The sequence below is a fragment of the Gigantopelta aegis genome, chromosome 13 (genome assembly GCF_016097555.1).
Source record: "Gigantopelta aegis isolate Gae_Host chromosome 13, Gae_host_genome, whole genome shotgun sequence".
NCBI classification, from domain to species: domain Eukaryota; kingdom Metazoa; phylum Mollusca; class Gastropoda; order Neomphalida; family Peltospiridae; genus Gigantopelta; species Gigantopelta aegis.
In genome coordinates this window covers 35,632,449-35,651,409 of record NC_054711.1, presented here as the reverse complement: position 1 = coordinate 35,651,409, position 18,961 = coordinate 35,632,449, and the positions used below count along the sequence as shown (strand labels likewise).

General features: G+C 38.2%; 1 protein-coding gene across 7 annotated transcripts in view; it reads right to left on the bottom strand.

Annotated features, from left to right (window-relative positions):
- Positions 1–18,961, bottom strand: part of LOC121387331 (dipeptidyl peptidase 4-like) — a 268,837-nt gene that overhangs the window by 10,706 nt on the left and 239,170 nt on the right. For all 7 annotated transcript variants that reach the window (XM_041518372.1, XM_041518371.1, XM_041518368.1 and 4 more), the window contains 8 exons: positions 18,416–18,542; positions 17,948–18,108; positions 16,252–16,346; positions 13,697–13,820; positions 12,632–12,670; positions 11,046–11,153; positions 4,916–5,007; positions 1,022–1,233 (listed from right to left, as the gene is read on the bottom strand). In XM_041518372.1, the coding sequence (XP_041374306.1) occupies positions 1,022–1,233; positions 4,916–5,007; positions 11,046–11,153; positions 12,632–12,670; positions 13,697–13,820; positions 16,252–16,346; positions 17,948–18,108; positions 18,416–18,542 (958 nt within the window). The remainder of the gene's footprint in view (positions 1–1,021; positions 1,234–4,915; positions 5,008–11,045; positions 11,154–12,631; positions 12,671–13,696; positions 13,821–16,251; positions 16,347–17,947; positions 18,109–18,415; positions 18,543–18,961) is intronic.

Below are 18,961 nucleotides of genomic sequence, written 5' to 3'. Positions count from 1 at the left end.
CTACATCCGGGTACGCCACCTTCGGGAACGATTGACTACTGCCACCTCCACAGCCGCATCAATACCAGGTTTGCGCAGGATATCCGACCAGACCGTACGGAACCGCCTACGTGAGGTAGGAATTCGTGCCAGACGTCCAGTTTGAGGTGTCATCTTAACACCACAACACCGTCGACTCCGACTGCAGTGGTGCCAGATTCATCGACAATGGCCTCAACTGCGATGGAGACAGGTGTGGTTCAGTGACGAGTCCCGATTTCTGCTCCGACGTCATGATGGAAGATGTCGCGTGTATAGACGTCGTGGTGAACGTTATGCGGCAAACTGCGTGCAGGAAGTGGACAGATTCGGTGGGGGTAGTGTCATGGTGTGGGCAGCCATCTCACACACTGGCAGAACTGACCTGGTCTACGTGCAGGGCAACCTGAATGCACAGGGCTACATTGACCAGATCCTCCGGCCACACATCGTTCCAGTTATGGCCAACGCCAACGCAGTGTTCTAACATGACAACGCCAGGCCTCACACAGCATGTCTCACAACGGCTTTCCTACAGAACAACAACATTAATGTCCTTCCTTGGCCATCGATATCACCGGATTTGAACCCAATTGAGCATCTATGGGACGAGTTGGACCGATGCCTCCGACAGCGACAACCACAGCCCCAGACCCTGCCCGAGCTGGCAGCAGCCTTGCAGGCCAAGTGGGCCACCATCCCCAGGGACGTCATCCGTACTCTGGTTGCTTCAATGGGCAGGCGGTGCCAGGCAGTTGTCAACACACGCGGAGGCCACACCCGGTATTGACTCCAGATGACCTTGACCTTGGTGGTGTGTCCTATCACTTACTCACAATGGACTAGAGTGAATTGTGAACAATCCTGCAACATTTGGTAATTATCGGACTCACCATTCAATAATTAAATCAATTCTCCAAATGTTACGACAATGTGGTTTTGCGTTTCTTCTTTTGAAGAGTATATAAATAAATAAAATAACACTCAAGAAACAAAATCTTACTTTCGCTATCCCCTCCGACTGCCCTAAGAGAGTAATACGGAACGGTCGGCCCCAGACAGCCCAGGATGTAATATTTAACACTGGGGCTGAAACGTGCATTCACGAACTGACATTTCTCATCAAGGTCACAGGACAAACACGTCAGTTTCTTATCCAATCCAACACTGTAGAGGTGTCGTCTTCGTGGGTCGCCACCGGTGCCAATAAAATACCTGGAGAAAGAGAAAGGAAAGGAATGTTTGTTTATAAACTACATTTATTATAGGGTTACAGGTTGTGGTGGTCTAGTGGTTAAGCTGTCAGGCGCAGATTCAGGTGGAGGCCAAAAGTGAAACAATATATATTACAGAATACACCAAAAATGCAAACTTATCCCTTTAAATACTATTTACAAAAAACAACAATGGGTTTTGTGCCCCCTCTATTAAAAATTCCTGGATCTGCGCCTGACTGTTCTGGATCTAACAGCAGCCAGTTGGAGCTCATGTCCACCAATCAAAACCTTACTTGCAGAATCCTGCCAGTGATTTAAAAATTATTTGAAAACATTCCGAATTATCCTGAGGGTATATGACATGTTTCGTATGAATTACGAATGCCTTAAAACATGTTTTATTTTATAAAATAAATAATTTGTAATGTAAAACTGAAGACTGATTTAGTTTTTAGTTTTTTTAATAAATAAATAATTTGTAATGTAAAACTGAAGACTGATATCTCACCCCGTATGTATTGGTATGGTTCGCTGTACTGCGGCCACTAAAATAGTCTCGCCCGATATTTTTAGAATTTGTATGCTCCCAAATAACGTTATAAAAGGCGAAGTGTGATTGGTCAATATTTAAATTATTATTTACAGACGAAATGTTACCTGGACATTGGGGACTATGCAGTGTTGTTAGCAATCCGATTAAAATTAGTTCTACTGGTCTAAATAAGGCATTCGTAATTCACATGAAACATCGTATACCCTCAGGATAATTTGGAATGTTTTCAAATTATTTTTAAATCACTGGCAGGATTCTGCAAGTAAGTTTTTGATTGGTGGACATGAGCTCCAACTGGCTGGTGTTAGATCCACATGTAATAGTGGAGCTAATTTTAATTAGTGGCTCATTACAGAGGTGCATGATCCCTACACCGATCTCTATCACATTAACCATTAACCCTGTGCTGGACAGGTACATATATATATATATATATATCTTGTAAATTATAAAATATTAGCAATCTTAAAATTTAGCAAAATCCAAATACATGTAAGTGTCATATTAGCGAGGTCATCATATCAGAAACTAAAAAACAAATAAGCTTAAATTGTATGATCAGCTAAAATAATAGTACATGTATATAACCACTGTGGTGTTTTCAGTTAATCACAGATAAAACAATCGCACAAACGTTTCTTGGAACAGTCTGTTCAACATCTCTTTAGCATCATGAAATTTTACCATTTGGTAGGGCCTTGCTAAATTCACTAACATTTTAACTCACTAACAGTTCCTGATTTACAGTACTTAAGGTAAAATATAAGTTGGTGACATGCAGAAGGAGAATAATTAGGTGGGTTTTTTTTATTGCTGGCCTCTCTGCAACATAATTTCCTTATACATGTATGTTACAGGGCTGTAGCTAGTGGGAAGGGGACAAGAGGGGCAGTTGCCTCCCCAGAAAAAAATCTGGAAAGCATTACAGAAACTTAAAGAAAATTTTCATCTTAATCGTTTAAGGCGTTTTAGACTACTCAGGTGCCCCCCACAAACAAACAATCCTAGCTACTGTATATAGGCCCTGACATACATGTAGTATTAAAGGGACATTCCTGAGTTTGCTGCCATTTTTAAGATGATATCAACTAACAGAGACTTTTTAACGATTGTAATCACATATAAAATATATTTTCCTGCATAATATATTAGTGGCTGTATATTAAACATGTTTCTGATCGTTCTAATATTTTTACTAGGTTAAATTTCATTTTATTTCCTAAAATATATTTTTTGAGCTTCTTACAAATATTAAGATGACCAGAAACACATTGAATATACAGCCACTGATATTCTAAACAAGAAAATATATTTAATATGTAAGTTTAATCGTAGAAATATTTTATTAGTTGGAAACATCTTACAATGCAGCAACTAAGGAATGTCCCTTTAATCAAAGTAAAGATGAAAGAAAAAATTAATTTAAATTCACTGTAATTATAAGGATTGTATTTTTTAATCATGGATTTAGTCAACTAATTTTGTACATGTATATAAACATCAATTTAATACTGGGAAACTGTTGTCATAATTATAAATAGTAGGCCTACAAATAAAATACACTCCTTACTTTAACTTCCCTTCCGTACTCAAAGAAATGTTTTATTTAATGACACACTCAACACATTTTATTTACGGTTATATGGCGTCAGACATATGGTTAAGGACCACACAGATATTGAGAGAGGAAACCCGCTTTCGCCACTTCATGGGCTACTCTTTTCGATTAGCAGCAAGGGTTCTTTTACATGCACCATCCTACAGACACGGTAGTACATACCATGGCCTTTGATATGCCAGTCGTAGTGCACTGACTCTTTTGTACTGATGCAATTTTCTGTGTGACTCGTGCATGCAGATCTATACCAAATATTTGTACACATATGACTGCTGACCATAAAAGTGAAGCTACGTTTTGTGGATTTGGCTGCTGAAGTTTAATGAATATATACCGGCCTCGGTGGCGTCGTGGTAGGCCATCGGTCTACAGGCTGGTAGGTACTGGGTTCGGATCCCAGTCGAGGCATTGGATTTTTAATCCAGATACCGACTCCAAAACCCTGAGTGAGTGCTCCGCAAGGCTCAATGGGTAGGTGTAAACCACTTGCACTGACCAGTGATCCATAACTGGTTCAACAAAGGCCATGGTTTGTGCTATTCTGCCTGTGGGAAGCGCAAATAAAAGATCCCTTGCTGCTAATCGGAAGAGTAGCCCATATAGTGGCGACAGCGGGTTTCCTCTCAAAATCTGTGTGGTCCTTAACCATATGTCTGACGCCATATAACCGTAAATAAAAGGTGTTGAGTGCGTCATTAAATAAAACATTTCTTTCTTTCTTTAATGAATATACAGAACTTTACATACATTGATTTTGTTTCTTATTCATTGCACAAGTGTATTTATCCAAGAAACTATAATGTAACAACTGAGTGGTATGTTCTCTAGCAAAATAAATGAGAGTAATAAATGAGTAACAAAAACAACATATGTGAAGTTATGTATTTATTACATATCTTTATTCTTTAATTTTTTACCAAAACAGTTTTTAATTTAATGTCATAACTAGACTTTCATAAAACTAGGATTAATACTCCTTTCATGGATTTACTTAACATTAAGAATCATTCTCTGTGGCAATCTTGTGTAATGTTTCAAATACAGTGTGATATAATTTATATATCATATATATGATGTACATGTAAGCAACAAAAAGACACTAACTTCACTAAAAATAAAAAGGGAATTCCCCATTTAAAAGTTCTGTTCCAGATTGCACGTATGTTTGAAACAAGATAAATTTAAATGGCTTCATCACTATGGTAAGATTGAACAGGTTTGTTTAACATCACCACTAGAGCACATTGATTTATTAACTCTCGACATATGGTCTTAGAGAGGAAACCTGCTACATTTTCCCATTAGTAGCAAAGGATCTTTTATATATACACCATCCCATACAGGATAGCACATACCACAGCCATTGATATACTAGTCATGGTGCACTGGCTGGAATGAAAAATATCCCAATGGGCCCATCGATTCTTGACCGATTGCGCACTAGGCGAGTGCTTTACCACTGGGCTACACCCCGCCCCAAAATAGGTATGTAATAAATATTTTACTTACACAAGCTTGTCCACTTCATCATATGCCACCAAATCCGTCACCTCCCATTTGATATACATCAGAAAATATTTCCTGTCGTCAATATTAGCATTCTGTGGAAAACAAGATCACACAGACATCTATGTTAGAGAAAGGAAAGGAATACTTAACATTATCGTAGCCCATTATAAACCACAGAATGACTGACTGAATGTTTAATGATACAAACATTATAAACCACAGAATGACTGACTGAATGTTTAATGATACAAACATTATAAACCACAGAATGACTGACTGAATGTTTAATGATACAAACATTATAAACTACAGAATGACTGACTGAATGTTTAATGATACAAACAACTACTCATCGGTTATTGGGTGTCAAACAAACGTAAATACAGTGAAACCAGACTCTCTGTAAACCAGAATTCCATCACAACAGACTCTCTGTAAACCAGTACTCCATCAAAACCAGACTCTCTGTAAACCAGTACTCCATCAAAACCTGACCATCTGTAAACCAGAATTCCATCAAGAACTGATGTTTTTGACAGTCCCTTTTTAATAATCAGTACGGTATAGAACTTAACCTTTTTAAACCAGATCCCTCTTAAAAGCAGATATTTTACTTGGTCCCGAGAGTGTCCGGTTGAGAGGGGTTTCATTGTATATGAATATGATTATTTTAAAACTATAATGGAGCTCTATTTGGTGTCTAACATATGTTTATTCTGATATCTAGTTGACAGAAAGAAAGAAATAAAACAGAAAGGTATCTTTAATGTACACTTTATCACAGACAGGGCAGTACATACCATAACTGTTTATGCACCACAGAGCTAGAAATAGGAAATAAAATATGGCCTGCTATTTTTTTTTTTTTTAAATAGCAGGTCAAAAGTAATATGTCCTGCTAAGAAAAAAAATATATGGCCTGCAGGAAATAAAACATCACAGTTGTAAGGGGAGGGTTTGGGATAGTGTGTGAAACATTAGGAGAACTGGGATGTATTTTAGAGCATCATGGAAATAAAACATCACCGGTGTAAGGGGAGGGTTTGGGATAGTGTGTGAAACATTAGGAGAACTGGGATGTATTTTAGAGCATCATGGAAATAAAACATCATGGTGTAAGGGGAGGGTTTGGGATAGTGTGTGAAACATTAGGAGAACTGGGATGTATTTTAGAGCATCATGGAAATAAAACATCATGGTGTAAGGGGAGGGTTTGGGATAGTGTGTGAAACATTAGGAGAACTGGGATGTATTTTAGAGCATCATGGAAATAAAACATCACCGGTGTAAGGGAAGGGTTTGGGATAGTGTGTGAAACATTAGGAGAACTGGGATGTATTTTAGAGCATCATGGAAATAAAACATCACAGTTGTAAGGGGAGGGTTTGGGATAGTGTGTGAAACATTAGGAGAACTGGGATGTATTTTAGAGCATCATGGAAATAAAACATCACCGGTGTAAGGGGAGGGTTTGGGATAGTGTGTGAAACATTAGGAGAACTGGGATGTATTTTAGAGAATCATGGAAATAAAACATCACAGTTGTAAGGGGAGGGTTTGGGATAGTGTGTGAAACATTAGGAGAACTGGGATGTATTTTAGAGCATCATGGAAATAAAACATCATGGTGTAAGGGGAGGGTTTGGGATAGTGCGTGAAACATTAGGAGAACTGGCATGTATTTTAGAGCATCATGGAAATAAAACATCATGGTGTAAGGGGAGGGTTTGGGATAGTGTGTGAAACATTAGGAGAACTGGGATGTATTTTAGAGCATCATGGAAATAAAACATCACGGGTGTAAGGGGAGGGTTTGGGATAGTGCGTGAAACATTAGGAGAACTGGGATGTATTTTAGAGCATCATGGAAATAAAACATCACGGGTGTAAGGGGAGGGTTTGGGATAGTGTGTGAAACATTAGGAGAACTGGGATGTATTTTAGAGCATCATGGAAATAAAACATCACCGGTGTAAGGGGAGGGTTTGGGATAGTGTGTGAAACATTAGGAGAACTGGGATGTATTTTAGAGCATCATGGAAATAAAACATCACCGGTGTAAGGGAAGGGTTTGGGATAGTGTGTGAAACATTAGGAGAACTGGGATGTATTTTAGAGCATCATGGAAATAAAACATCACGGGTGTAAGGGGAGGGTTTGGGATAGTGTGTGAAACATTAGGAGAACTGGGATGTATTTTAGAGCATCATGGAAATAAAACATCACGGGTGTAAGGGGAGGGTTTGGGATAGTGTGTGAAACATTAGGAGAACTGGGATGTATTTTAGAGAATCATGGAAATAAAACATCACAGTTGTAAGGGGAGGGTTTGGGATAGTGTGTGAAACATTAGGAGGTGTAAGATGGGAGGGTTTGGGATAGTGTGTGAAACATTAGGAGAACTGGGATGTATTTTAGAGCATCATGGAAATAAAACATCACGGGTGTAAGGGGAGGGTTTGGGATAGTGTGTGAAACATTAGGAGAACTGGGATGTATTTTAGAGCATCATGGAAATAAAACATCATGGTGTAAGGGGAGGGTTTGGGATAGTGTGTGAAACATTAGGAGAACTGGGATGTATTTTAGAGCATCATGGAAATAAAACATCACGGGTGTAAGGGGAGGGTTTGGGATAGTGTGTGAAACATTAGGAGAACTGGGATGTATTTTAGAGCATCATGGAAATAAAACATCACGGGTGTAAGGGGAGGGTTTGGGATAGTGTGTGAAACATTAGGAGAACTGGGATGTATTTTAGAGCATCATGGAAATAAAACATCACGGGTGTAAGGGGAGGGTTTGGGATAGTGTGTGAAACATTAGGAGAACTGGGATGTATTTTAGAGCATCATGGAAATAAAACATCACGGGTGTAAGGGGAGGGTTTGGGATAGTGTGTGAAACATTAGGAGAACTGGGATGTATTTTAGAGCATCATGGAAATAAAACATCACGGGTGTAAGGGGAGGGTTTGGGATAGTGTGTGAAACATTAGGAGAACTGGGATGTATTTTAGAGCATCATGGAAATAAAACATCATGGTGTAAGGGGAGGGTTTGGGATAGTGTGTGAAACATTAGGAGAACTGGGATGTATTTTAGAGCATCATGGAAATAAAACATCACGGTGTAAGGGGAGGGTTTGGGATAGTGTGTGAAACATTAGGAGAACTGGGATGTATTTTAGAGCATCATGGAAATAAAACATCACGGGTGTAAGGGGAGGGTTTGGGATAGTGTGTGAAACATTAGGAGAACTGGGATGTATTTTAGAGCATCATGGAAATAAAACATCACGGGTGTAAGGGGAGGGTTTGGGATAGTGTGTGAAACATTAGGAGAACTGGGATGTATTTTAGAGCATCATGGAAATAAAACATCACGGGTGTAAGGGGAGGGTTTGGGATAGTGTGTGAAACATTAGGAGAACTGGGATGTATTTTAGAGCATCATGGAAATAAAACATCATGGTGTAAGGGGAGGGTTTGGGATAGTGTGTGAAACATTAGGAGAACTGGGATGTATTTTAGAGCATCATGGAAATAAAACATCACGGGTGTAAGGGGAGGGTTTGGGATAGTGTGTGAAACATTAGGAGAACTGGGATGTATTTTAGAGCATCATGGAAATAAAACATCACGGGTGTAAGGGGAGGGTTTGGGATAGTGTGTGAAACATTAGGAGAACTGGGATGTATTTTAGAGCATCATGGAAATAAAACATCACGGGTGTAAGGGGAGGGTTTGGGATAGTGTGTGAAACATTAGGAGAACTGGGATGTATTTTAGAGCATCATGGAAATAAAACATCACGGGTGTAAGGGGAGGGTTTGGGATAGTGTGTGAAACATTAGGAGAACTGGGATGTATTTTAGAGCATCATGGAAATAAAACATCACCGGTGTAAGGGGAGGGTTTGGGATAGTGTGTGAAACATTAGGAGAACTGGGATGTATTTTAGAGCATCATGGAAATAAAACATCATGGTGTAAGGGGAGGGTTTGGGATAGTGTGTGAAACATTAGGAGAACTGGGATGTATTTTAGAGCATCATGGAAATAAAACATCATTAGGAGAACTGGGATGTATTTTAGGCATCATGGTAAGGGGAGGGTTTGGGATAGTGCGTGAAACATTAGGAGAACTGGGATGTATTTTAGAGCATCATGGAAATAAAACATCATGGTGTAAGGGGAGGGTTTGGGATAGTGCGTGAAACATTAGGAGAACTGGGATGTATTTTAGAGCATCATGGAAATAAAACATCATGGTGTAAGGGGAGGGTTTGGGATAGTGCGTGAAACATTAGGAGAACTGGGATGTATTTTAGAGCATCATGGAAATAAAACATCATGGTGTAAGGGGAGGGTTTGGGATAGTGCGTGAAACATTAGGAGAACTGGGATGTATTTTAGAGCATCATGGAAATAAAACATCATGGTGTAAGGGGAGGGTTTGGGATAGTGCGTGAAACATTAGGAGAACTGGGATGTATTTTAGAGCATCATGGAAATAAAACATCATGGTGTAAGGAGAGGGTTTGGGATAGTGCATGAAACATTAGGAGAACTGGGATGTATTTTAGAGCATCATGGAAATAAAACATCATGGTGTAAGGGGAGGGTTTGGGATAGTGCGTGAAACATTAGGAGAACTGGGATGTATTTTAGAGCATCATGGAAATAAAACATCACGGGTGTAAGGGGAGGGTTTGGGATAGTGTGTGAAACATTAGGAGAACTGGGATGTATTTTAGAGCATCATGGAAATAAAACATCACCGGTGTAAGGGGAGGGTTTGGGATAGTGTGTGAAACATTAGGAGAACTGGGATGTATTTTAGAGCATCATGGAAATAAAACATCATGGTGTAAGGGGAGGGTTTGGGATAGTGTGTGAAACATTAGGAGAACTGGGATGTATTTTAGAGCATCATGGAAATAAAACATCATGGTGTAAGGGGAGGGTTTGGGATAGTGTGTGAAACATTAGGAGAACTGGGATGTATTTTAGAGCATCATGGAAATAAAACATCACGGGTGTAAGGGGAGGGTTTGGGATAGTGCGTGAAACATTAGGAGAACTGGGATGTATTTTAGAGCATCATGGAAATAAAACATCACGGGTGTAAGGGGAGGGTTTGGGATAGTGTGTGAAACATTAGGAGAACTGGGATGTATTTTAGAGCATCATGGAAATAAAATATAACAGAAAGAAAGACATGTTTTATTTAACGACGCACTCAGCACATTTTATTTACAGTTATACAGTTACACAGATATTAAAAGAGGAAACTCACTGTCACCACTTCATGGGCTACTATTTTCGATTAGCAGCAAGGGATCTTTTATATGCACCATCCCACAGACAGGGTAGTACATACAACTGCCTTTGATACCAGTCGTGGTGCACTGGCTAGAACGAGAAATAGCCCAATGGGCCCATTGATGGGGATCGATCCCACACTGATCGCACATCAAGCGAACACTGTACCACTGGGCTACATCTCGCCCCCAAAATATAACCGAGTCAAGAGATAATTAGCTGATGACCTAACCACACATACACGTGCCTCTTGCAAAACACCATGTGATTTCTTACCGGTTTCAGCAGGTGAATTTCGTTTTCACCTGCTAGTTCTAAAAAAATTGACTGCTCCTCACTTTTCACAGTTCGCTATTTTGAGCCCTGTACTAGTCATAGTGCATTGGTTGAACTGGAGAGAAAACCTTGTCCATAGTCAGTGATTGATCCAATGACCCACTGTTCTTCAGGAGCACACTCTACCACTTAACTACAATTGCAAGGACTATAAATAGGTAATAAATTCTTCGTGTCACTCACATTTTAAAAATAGGAGGCTATTTGAGAAAGGTAGGAAGGTATATACAATGCCCCCTCAACCCCACCCCCACTTTTCTTGATCCAGTAGCAGTAGTGATGATTTATATGTATATATATTTATATATATATATGTGTGTGTGTGCCTCTCCCCCCACTTTTCAGCACCTTTCTACGCAATTGATATAACTGTATAACTTTATAACTGTAAGCATTAAAAGTGGATGGCAGTAGCAACAGTAATAAAAACTAAACTGTCGACTGTGTACGTACCTTACTGTGTACGTACCTTGTTGTCGACTATCGCGATATGTTTGAAGTAACCCAACTCTGTATGTTTCTGTGGCAGAATCATGAAGTACTTGTTCCCGGAAGAGGGGAATACCGGATTACCTTGCTGTGGGCAAACAAAAGAAAGGAATGTTTATATCCAGGACATTGCTTTATATCTGTGTTGTCAGAGGGGAATACCGGATTACCTTGCTGTGGGCAAACAAAAGAAAGGAATGTTTATATCCAGGACATTGCTTTATATCTGTGTTGTCAGAGGGGAATACCGGATTACCTTGCTGTGGGCAAACAAAAGAAAGGAATGTTTATATCCAGGACATTGCTTTATATCTGTGTTGTCAGAGGGGAATACCGGATTACCTTGCTGTGGGCAAACAAAAGAAAGGAATGTTTATATCCAGCACATTGCTTTATATCTGTGTTGTCAGAGGGGAATACCGGATTACCTTGCCGTGGGCAAACAAAAGAAAGGAATGTTTATATCCAGGACATTGCTTTATATCTGTGTTGTCAGAGGGGAATACCGGATTACCTTGCCGTGGGCAAACAAAAGAAAGGAATGTTTATATCCAGCACATTGCTGTATATCTGTGTTGTCAGAGGGGAATACCGGATTACCTTGCCGTGGGCAAACAAAAGAAAGGAATGTTTATATCCAGCACATTGCTGTATATCTATGTTGTCAGAGGGGAATACCGGATTACCTTGCCGTGGGCAAACAAAAGAAAGGAATGTTTATATCCAGCACATTGCTGTATATCTGTGTTGTCAGAGGGGAACACCGGATTACCTTGCCGTGGAACAAAAGAAAGGAATGTTTATACCCAGCACATTGCTTTATAACTGTGTATAATATGAGTAGGCCTACAATCGTATGCAATAATAGTATTAAGTTTACCAGCTATGTACAGCTGTTTACCAGCTATTATTAAAGAGACATTCCTGAGTTTGCTGCATTGTAAGATGTTTCCGACTAATACAATATTTCTACGATTAAACTTACATATTAAATATAGTTTCTTGTTTAGAATATCAGTGTCTGTATATTCAATGTGTTTCTGGTCATCTTAATATTTGTAAGAAGACCAAACTGGATTCTGTCTTCAAATAATTTCGTATGTACGAAAAAATAATATTTCAGGAAATAAAATGAACTTTAACCTAGTACATATATAAGAATGATCAGAAACACGTTTAATATATAGCCACTAATATTTTATGTAGAAAAATAGATTTGATATGTAATTACAATCGTTAAAAAGTCTCTGTTAGTCGATAACATCTTAAAAATTGCAGAAAACTCAGGAATGTCCCTTTAACATTACTGCACTAAACCAACCTTAATGTTCTACTTCTAAAAACAGACAAAATGTGTGTGATCTAAAGCCCTGATCATGTAATCTGGGCCTGGATGTATGCAGGATGTTGAAGGACATATAAAGTATCACAAGGTGCACTAACATGCACATTTATATATACAAATATTCTCTACAAATATCCAGCTAAGTATATGTCACATCCCCCCACACACACATATAAAAGTTAATCCATTATTTATTTAAATATTTCTATTTTTATACTCACCAGTTTGAACCAGCCTCCATGCCCTTCTTCGCGAATACTCTGAAACGAAGAGAAAGAAAACACAAAATATATCAAAATCATAGTGAATGTTCATGGCAGTAACTTAGAGAATTTATTCTCTAGCATGACAGCACATATCACAGCTTTTGATATAACAGTTGTGTGGCACTGGTTGAGATGGAAAAAACAAACAGCAGGTTTACCAAGGGCAACTGATGACATCCTTAATATAATTGACCTACAATTCATTCCTCTTGAGTAATGGGTGCACTATCCAGTAGGAACAATGGGAGCGGGGCTGTGTTTCCCCATTTGAGGGCGATTTGGCATGAGAAATGGGATATATTCTAATTGACTTGTTGAATGAGACTAAAGCTGATTCGATTTAGATGGTCTCACAGTAAGATTTGATTGTATGCGACAAGTTCATGCAACTAATCGGATAATGAGAATGCATCTTAAAAAATTACCAACTTTTAAAAACCAGCTATAGGTGGTTGGGTGACTTTATAATTATGTCATGTTCTGTATACTCACTGCTTGGCACTGTCCAGAAGATGCACGGCATATACTCATGACAGATAAAAATTCTGAGCAAGATTCAATAAGAGAACTTAAAGCGGCATTCTCATTATGCGGTTAGTTGCACGGACTTGATGTATGCAATTTGTCATGAGAAATAGGACTTGTTCTAATTACCTTGTTGTATAAGACTAAAGTTGATTCGATTTAGATGGTCTCACAGTAAGATTTCATTGTATGCGACAAGTCGGTGCGACTAATCGCATAATAAGAATCATGCCACTTAAACAATTACCAACTTTAGGAAACCAACCATAGGTGGTTGGGTGACTACTCACTATCTGGCACTGTCCAGTAGATGCATGGTATATACTCAACTTTAGAAACCAACTATAGGTGGGTGGGTGACTTTATAATTGTGTCATGTTGTTTACACTCACTATCTGGCACTGTCCAGTAGATGCATGGCATATACTCAACTTTAGGAAACCAACTATAGGTGGGTGGGTGACTTTATAATTGTGTCATGTTGTGTACACTCACTATCTGGCACTGTCCAGTAGATGCATGGCATATACTCATGACAGAGAAATTCTGAGCACGATTCAACCAGCAGACCCAAATGTTTTCTTTATCCTTCCACATCACTTTAGTTATGTAGTGTTCTCTAAAATAAAAAATAACAGCAACAGTAATACTTCATTCATTTCATTTCTGACACCATATAACTATAAATAAAATGTGCTGTGTGTGTCGTTAAATAAAAGATTTCCTTCATTTCAATTTATTTCCATATTTATATCCAATTGTAGTTAAAGCAAGCGTTTGTAGATGTGATTTTAAAGTTTATAATGTTATTTTGCATACATCAAAGATGACTTTCCCAATCAAGCATAAATTACAGACACGTTTGTGCACCCTACCAAAAAAAACTGATTTTACTCGAACATATAGCGATGTTAATGCAGACTAAGAGATGGCTACTCGTTTAACATTATAACAAGCGGAAAATAAAAATCAGTAACAGAATGTTTAAAAAGCGGAAATCTGTTTTATGATGGAAAATAATCATGTCTGAAATTATAGAGAATTAAAATGTATTCGTATTTCAGTGAATATGGATTGTGTGTGTGTGCATGTGTGTGTATATATATATATATATATATATATATATATATATATGTGTGTGTGTGTGTGTGTGACGAACCGTCGACAATCTCTGCTAGAATGTAGTCAAGTCACTGTGTGTGTGTATATATATATGTGTGTGTATGAGAATGTGCCCTGTATGTGTGACGAACCATCGACAATCTCTGCTAGAATGTAGTCAAGTCACTGTGTGTGTGTATATATATATATATATGTGTGTGTATGAGAATGTGCACTGTATGTGTGACGAACCATCGACAATCTCTGCTAGAATGTAGTCAAGTCACTGTGTGTGTATATATATATATGTGTGTGTATGAGAATGGGCACTGTATGTGTGATGAACCATCGACAATCTCTGCTAGAATGTAGTCAAATCACTGTGTGTGTGTGTGTATATATGTGTGTGTGTGTGAGAATGTAGTCAAGTCACTGTGTGTGTGTATATATATGTGTGTGTGTATGAGAATATAGTCAAGTCACTGTGTGTGTGTATGAGAATGTAGTCAAGTCACTGTGTGTGTGTGTATATATATATATGTGTGTGTGTATGAGAATGTAGTCAAGTCACTGTGTGTGTGTATATATATGTGTGTGTGTATGAGAATATAGTCAAGTCACTGTGTGTGTGTGTATATATATGTGTGTGTGTATGAGAATGTAGTCAAGTCACTGTGTGTGTATATATATATGTGTGTGTGTATGAGAATGTAGTCAAGTCACTGTATGTGTGTGTGTATATATATATGTGTGTGTGTATGAGAATGTAGTCAAGTCACTGTGTGTGTGTATATATATGTGTGTGTGTATGAGAATGTAGTCAAGTCACTGTGTGTGTGTATGAGAATGTAGTCAAGTCACTGTGTGTGTGTGTATATATATATATATGTGTGTGTGTATGAGAATGTAGTCAAGTCACTGTGTGTGTGTGTATATATATGTGTGTGTGTATGAGAATGTAGTCAAGTCACTGTGTGTGTGTATATATATGTGTGTGTGTATGAGAATGTAGTCAAGTCACTGTGTGGGTGTATTAGAATGTAGTCAAGTCACTGTGTGTGTGTATATATATGTGTGTGTGTATGAGATTGTAGTCAAGTCACTGTGTGTGTATATATATATGTGTGTGTGTATGAGAATGTAGTCAAGCCACTGTGTGTGTGTGTATATATATGTGTGTGTGTGTGTGTCAGAATGTAGTCAAGTCACTGTGTGTGTGTATATATATGTGTGTGTGTATGAGAATGTAGTCAAGTCACTGTGTGTGTGTATAAGAATGTAGTCAAGTCACTGTGTGTGTGTATATATATGTGTGTATGAGCATGTAGTCAAGTCACTGTGTGTGTGTATGAGAATGTAGTCAAGTCACTGTGTGTGTGTGAGAATGTAGTCAAGTCACTGTGTGTGTGTGTGTGAGAATGTAGTCAAGTCACTGTGTGTGTGTATGATAATGTAGTCAAGTCACTGTGTGTGTGTATGAGAATGTAGTCAAGTCACTGTGTGTGTGTATGAGAATGTAGTCAAGTCACTGTGTGTGTGTGTGAGAATGTAGTCAAGTCACTGTGTGTGTGTATGAGAATGTAGTCAAGTCACTGTGTGTGTGTATGAGAATGTAGTCAAGTCACTGTGTGTGTGTGTGAGAATGTAGTCAAGTCACTGTGTGTGTGTGTGAGAATGTAGTCAAGTCACTGTGTGTGTGTGTGTGAGAATGTAGTCAAGTCACTGTGTGTGTATGAGAATGTAGTCAAGTCACTGTGTGTGTGTATGAGAATGTAGTCAAGTCACTGTGTGTGTGTGAGAGAATGTAGTCAAGTCACTGTGTGTGTGTGTGAGAATGTAGTCAAGTCACTGTGTGTGTGTATGAGAATGTAGTCAAGTCACTGTGTGTGTGTATGAGAATGTAGTCAAGTCACTGTGTGTGTGTATGAGAATGTAGTCAAGTCACTCACTTGTTGAGGAATTCATTCGGTGTCTGTATTGTTACTTTAGACCATTCCCCCATTTTCACTATCTGTAAGGAAACTGTTGGATTTGGAAAGCCAGGCTGAAAAAAACACAAGCAAATCCAGACATAAATCTTAGAGACATTCCTGACTTTGCTGTAATTTTTAAGATGTTATCGACTAACACAGACTTTTTAACAACTGTAATTACATATCAAATATATTTTTCTGCATAAAATATTAGTCTGTATATTAAACATGTTTCTGATTGTATTACATGTAGGTTAAATTTCATCTTATTTCCTAAAATATAGTTTTTTCGTACATACGAAATTATTTGAAGACAAAACCCAGTTTGGGCTTCTTACAAATATTAAGATGACCAGAAACACATTGATATACAGACACTGATATTCTAAACAAGAAAATATATTTAATATGCAAGTTTAATCGTAGAAATATTTTATTATCAGAAATGTTCCTTTAAAGGTATATCTGAGGGATATGATATCAGTTAAAAATTAATATATCTTTAAAAATATAAGAGCCTGATCAACCCCATATATGAACAAGAGTACAGGTGAGGTACATTATACGCCCATCAGGAATGTGATAGTGATCTAGTAATTGTATGTGACACATCACCACACCCAAGTTGTTTCTACATGTGAGGTTTGTTGGTCCTGTATGCATCTGTATGCAAGTTATGATCCAGACAAGGCTTTACTGTTATGTGCAGTAGACCATGGAAAATAGGTCACAGTGACCTAGTAATTGTATGTGACATACCATCATCCCAAGTTGTTCTTACAAGTCAGGTTTGATGGTCCTGTATGCATCTGTATGCAAAATACGATCCAGACAAGGATTTACTGTTATGTGCAGTAGACTGTGAAAAGTAGGTCACAGTGACCTAATAATTGTATGTGACAAAATGCCATCCCAAGTTGTTCCTACATGTGAGGTTTGATGGTCTTATATGCATCAATCTGTATGCAAGATATGATCTGGACAAAGATTTACTGTTATCTGCAGTAGACCGTGCAGTAGACACAGAGACAGTCAGACAGACAGACATAAAGTTTGTTTTGTTTAATGACACCACTAGAACACATTGATTTATTAATCACTGGCTATTGGATGTCAAACATTTGTTAATTCTGACATATAGTCTTAGAGGAAACCCACTATGTTTTTCCATTAGCAGCAAGCGATCTTTTACCATGGCCTTTGATATACTAGTTGGAATGGGACAAAAATCAATGAGAGAATGCATCCACTGAGGGGATTCGTTCCTTTGACCCATGTACCTCAGGCAGGCAAAACAGAAAGACAAAAAACCACTTCTGTCAAGTACAGGACAGCACATACCATGTCTAAAGGCAAAACTATTGATATGTTTAACCCATAGGCAATGTACTCCTAGACAGCACATACCACATCTATAGACAAAACCATTTATGTGTTCTATCCATAGGCTACTTCTGCTCAGAATTAACAGGAGAGCACATACCACATCTATAGGCAAAACCATTTATGTATTCATCCCATACGCTACTTCTATTCCGAATTAACAGGACAGCACATATCACATATATAGCCAAAACCATTGATATATTTAACCCATAGGCTATATATTGTACTCTTATTCCGAATTAACAGGACAGCACATACCACATCTATTGACAAAAACTTGACCTACCTTAGGGTATGGGATGGTGACGACCTGGGCGTATGGGTGGTTGTAGTCTGAGTACACCGGGTAGTAATATTTGTGAACCATCGTGTTGTTGAAGATGGCGTAACACAGATACACCCCGTCTGGTGACCACCACAGAGCATGGTCCGTGCTGAAAATCTCCTCTGTAGGTAATAAAAACAATATTATTTATTATCCACACGGTTATGGTAAAAAATAATGTCCTACATCAATGTCACATGACGTCTGAATTACTGATGTCGGCTAAATTTGCAGACATGAATTATTTTTGAAAATAAACCTTTATCAATTAAAGAATTAACGTAGAATAATATGTCATCTGTTTTTTATTATATACACATGTACATGTAAATATTATGTTTTTGACTTAGTTATTTAACTGCTGTCGTTGTAATGAGGTCTGACTGTAGTTCTTGCTGTGTTGGTTATTTAATATGTAAATAAGCTCACCTTCGTATATCCAATCAGGAATACCGTTGTATATGATCCCTGGCATGCCTGTGTGTGTTAAAGGGGTTGGGTTCTGATCATCCTCCACATTGGCTTTGTAGTAAATATTGTTGTCCTGTACAATCACCTACAAGAAAACAAAAACAACACTTAACCTGCAATCACACTTTGTATGGATGGATGGATGGATGGATGGATGGATGGATGGATGGATGGATGGATGGATGGATGGATGTATGGATGGATGGATGGATGGATGGATGGATGAATGAATGGTTTAATGACACCTCAGCACAAAAATACATATCAGCTATTGGGTGTTATAAAAGGTAGGTACGTGTACATGTATATGGAAACATTATTTTGTATGGACAGAATACGATGTGTTTATGAAATGTTAATTATATCTTGTTTTTAAGTCTCTTCCACAGTTTCAGTTTGTTTTTGGTTTACCATATACTATATTAGTTACTATATTCATTGATTAATTAATAATAATTATATTATCTGTAGTAGGTGTAATAGCCCAAAATATATTCCAACCCC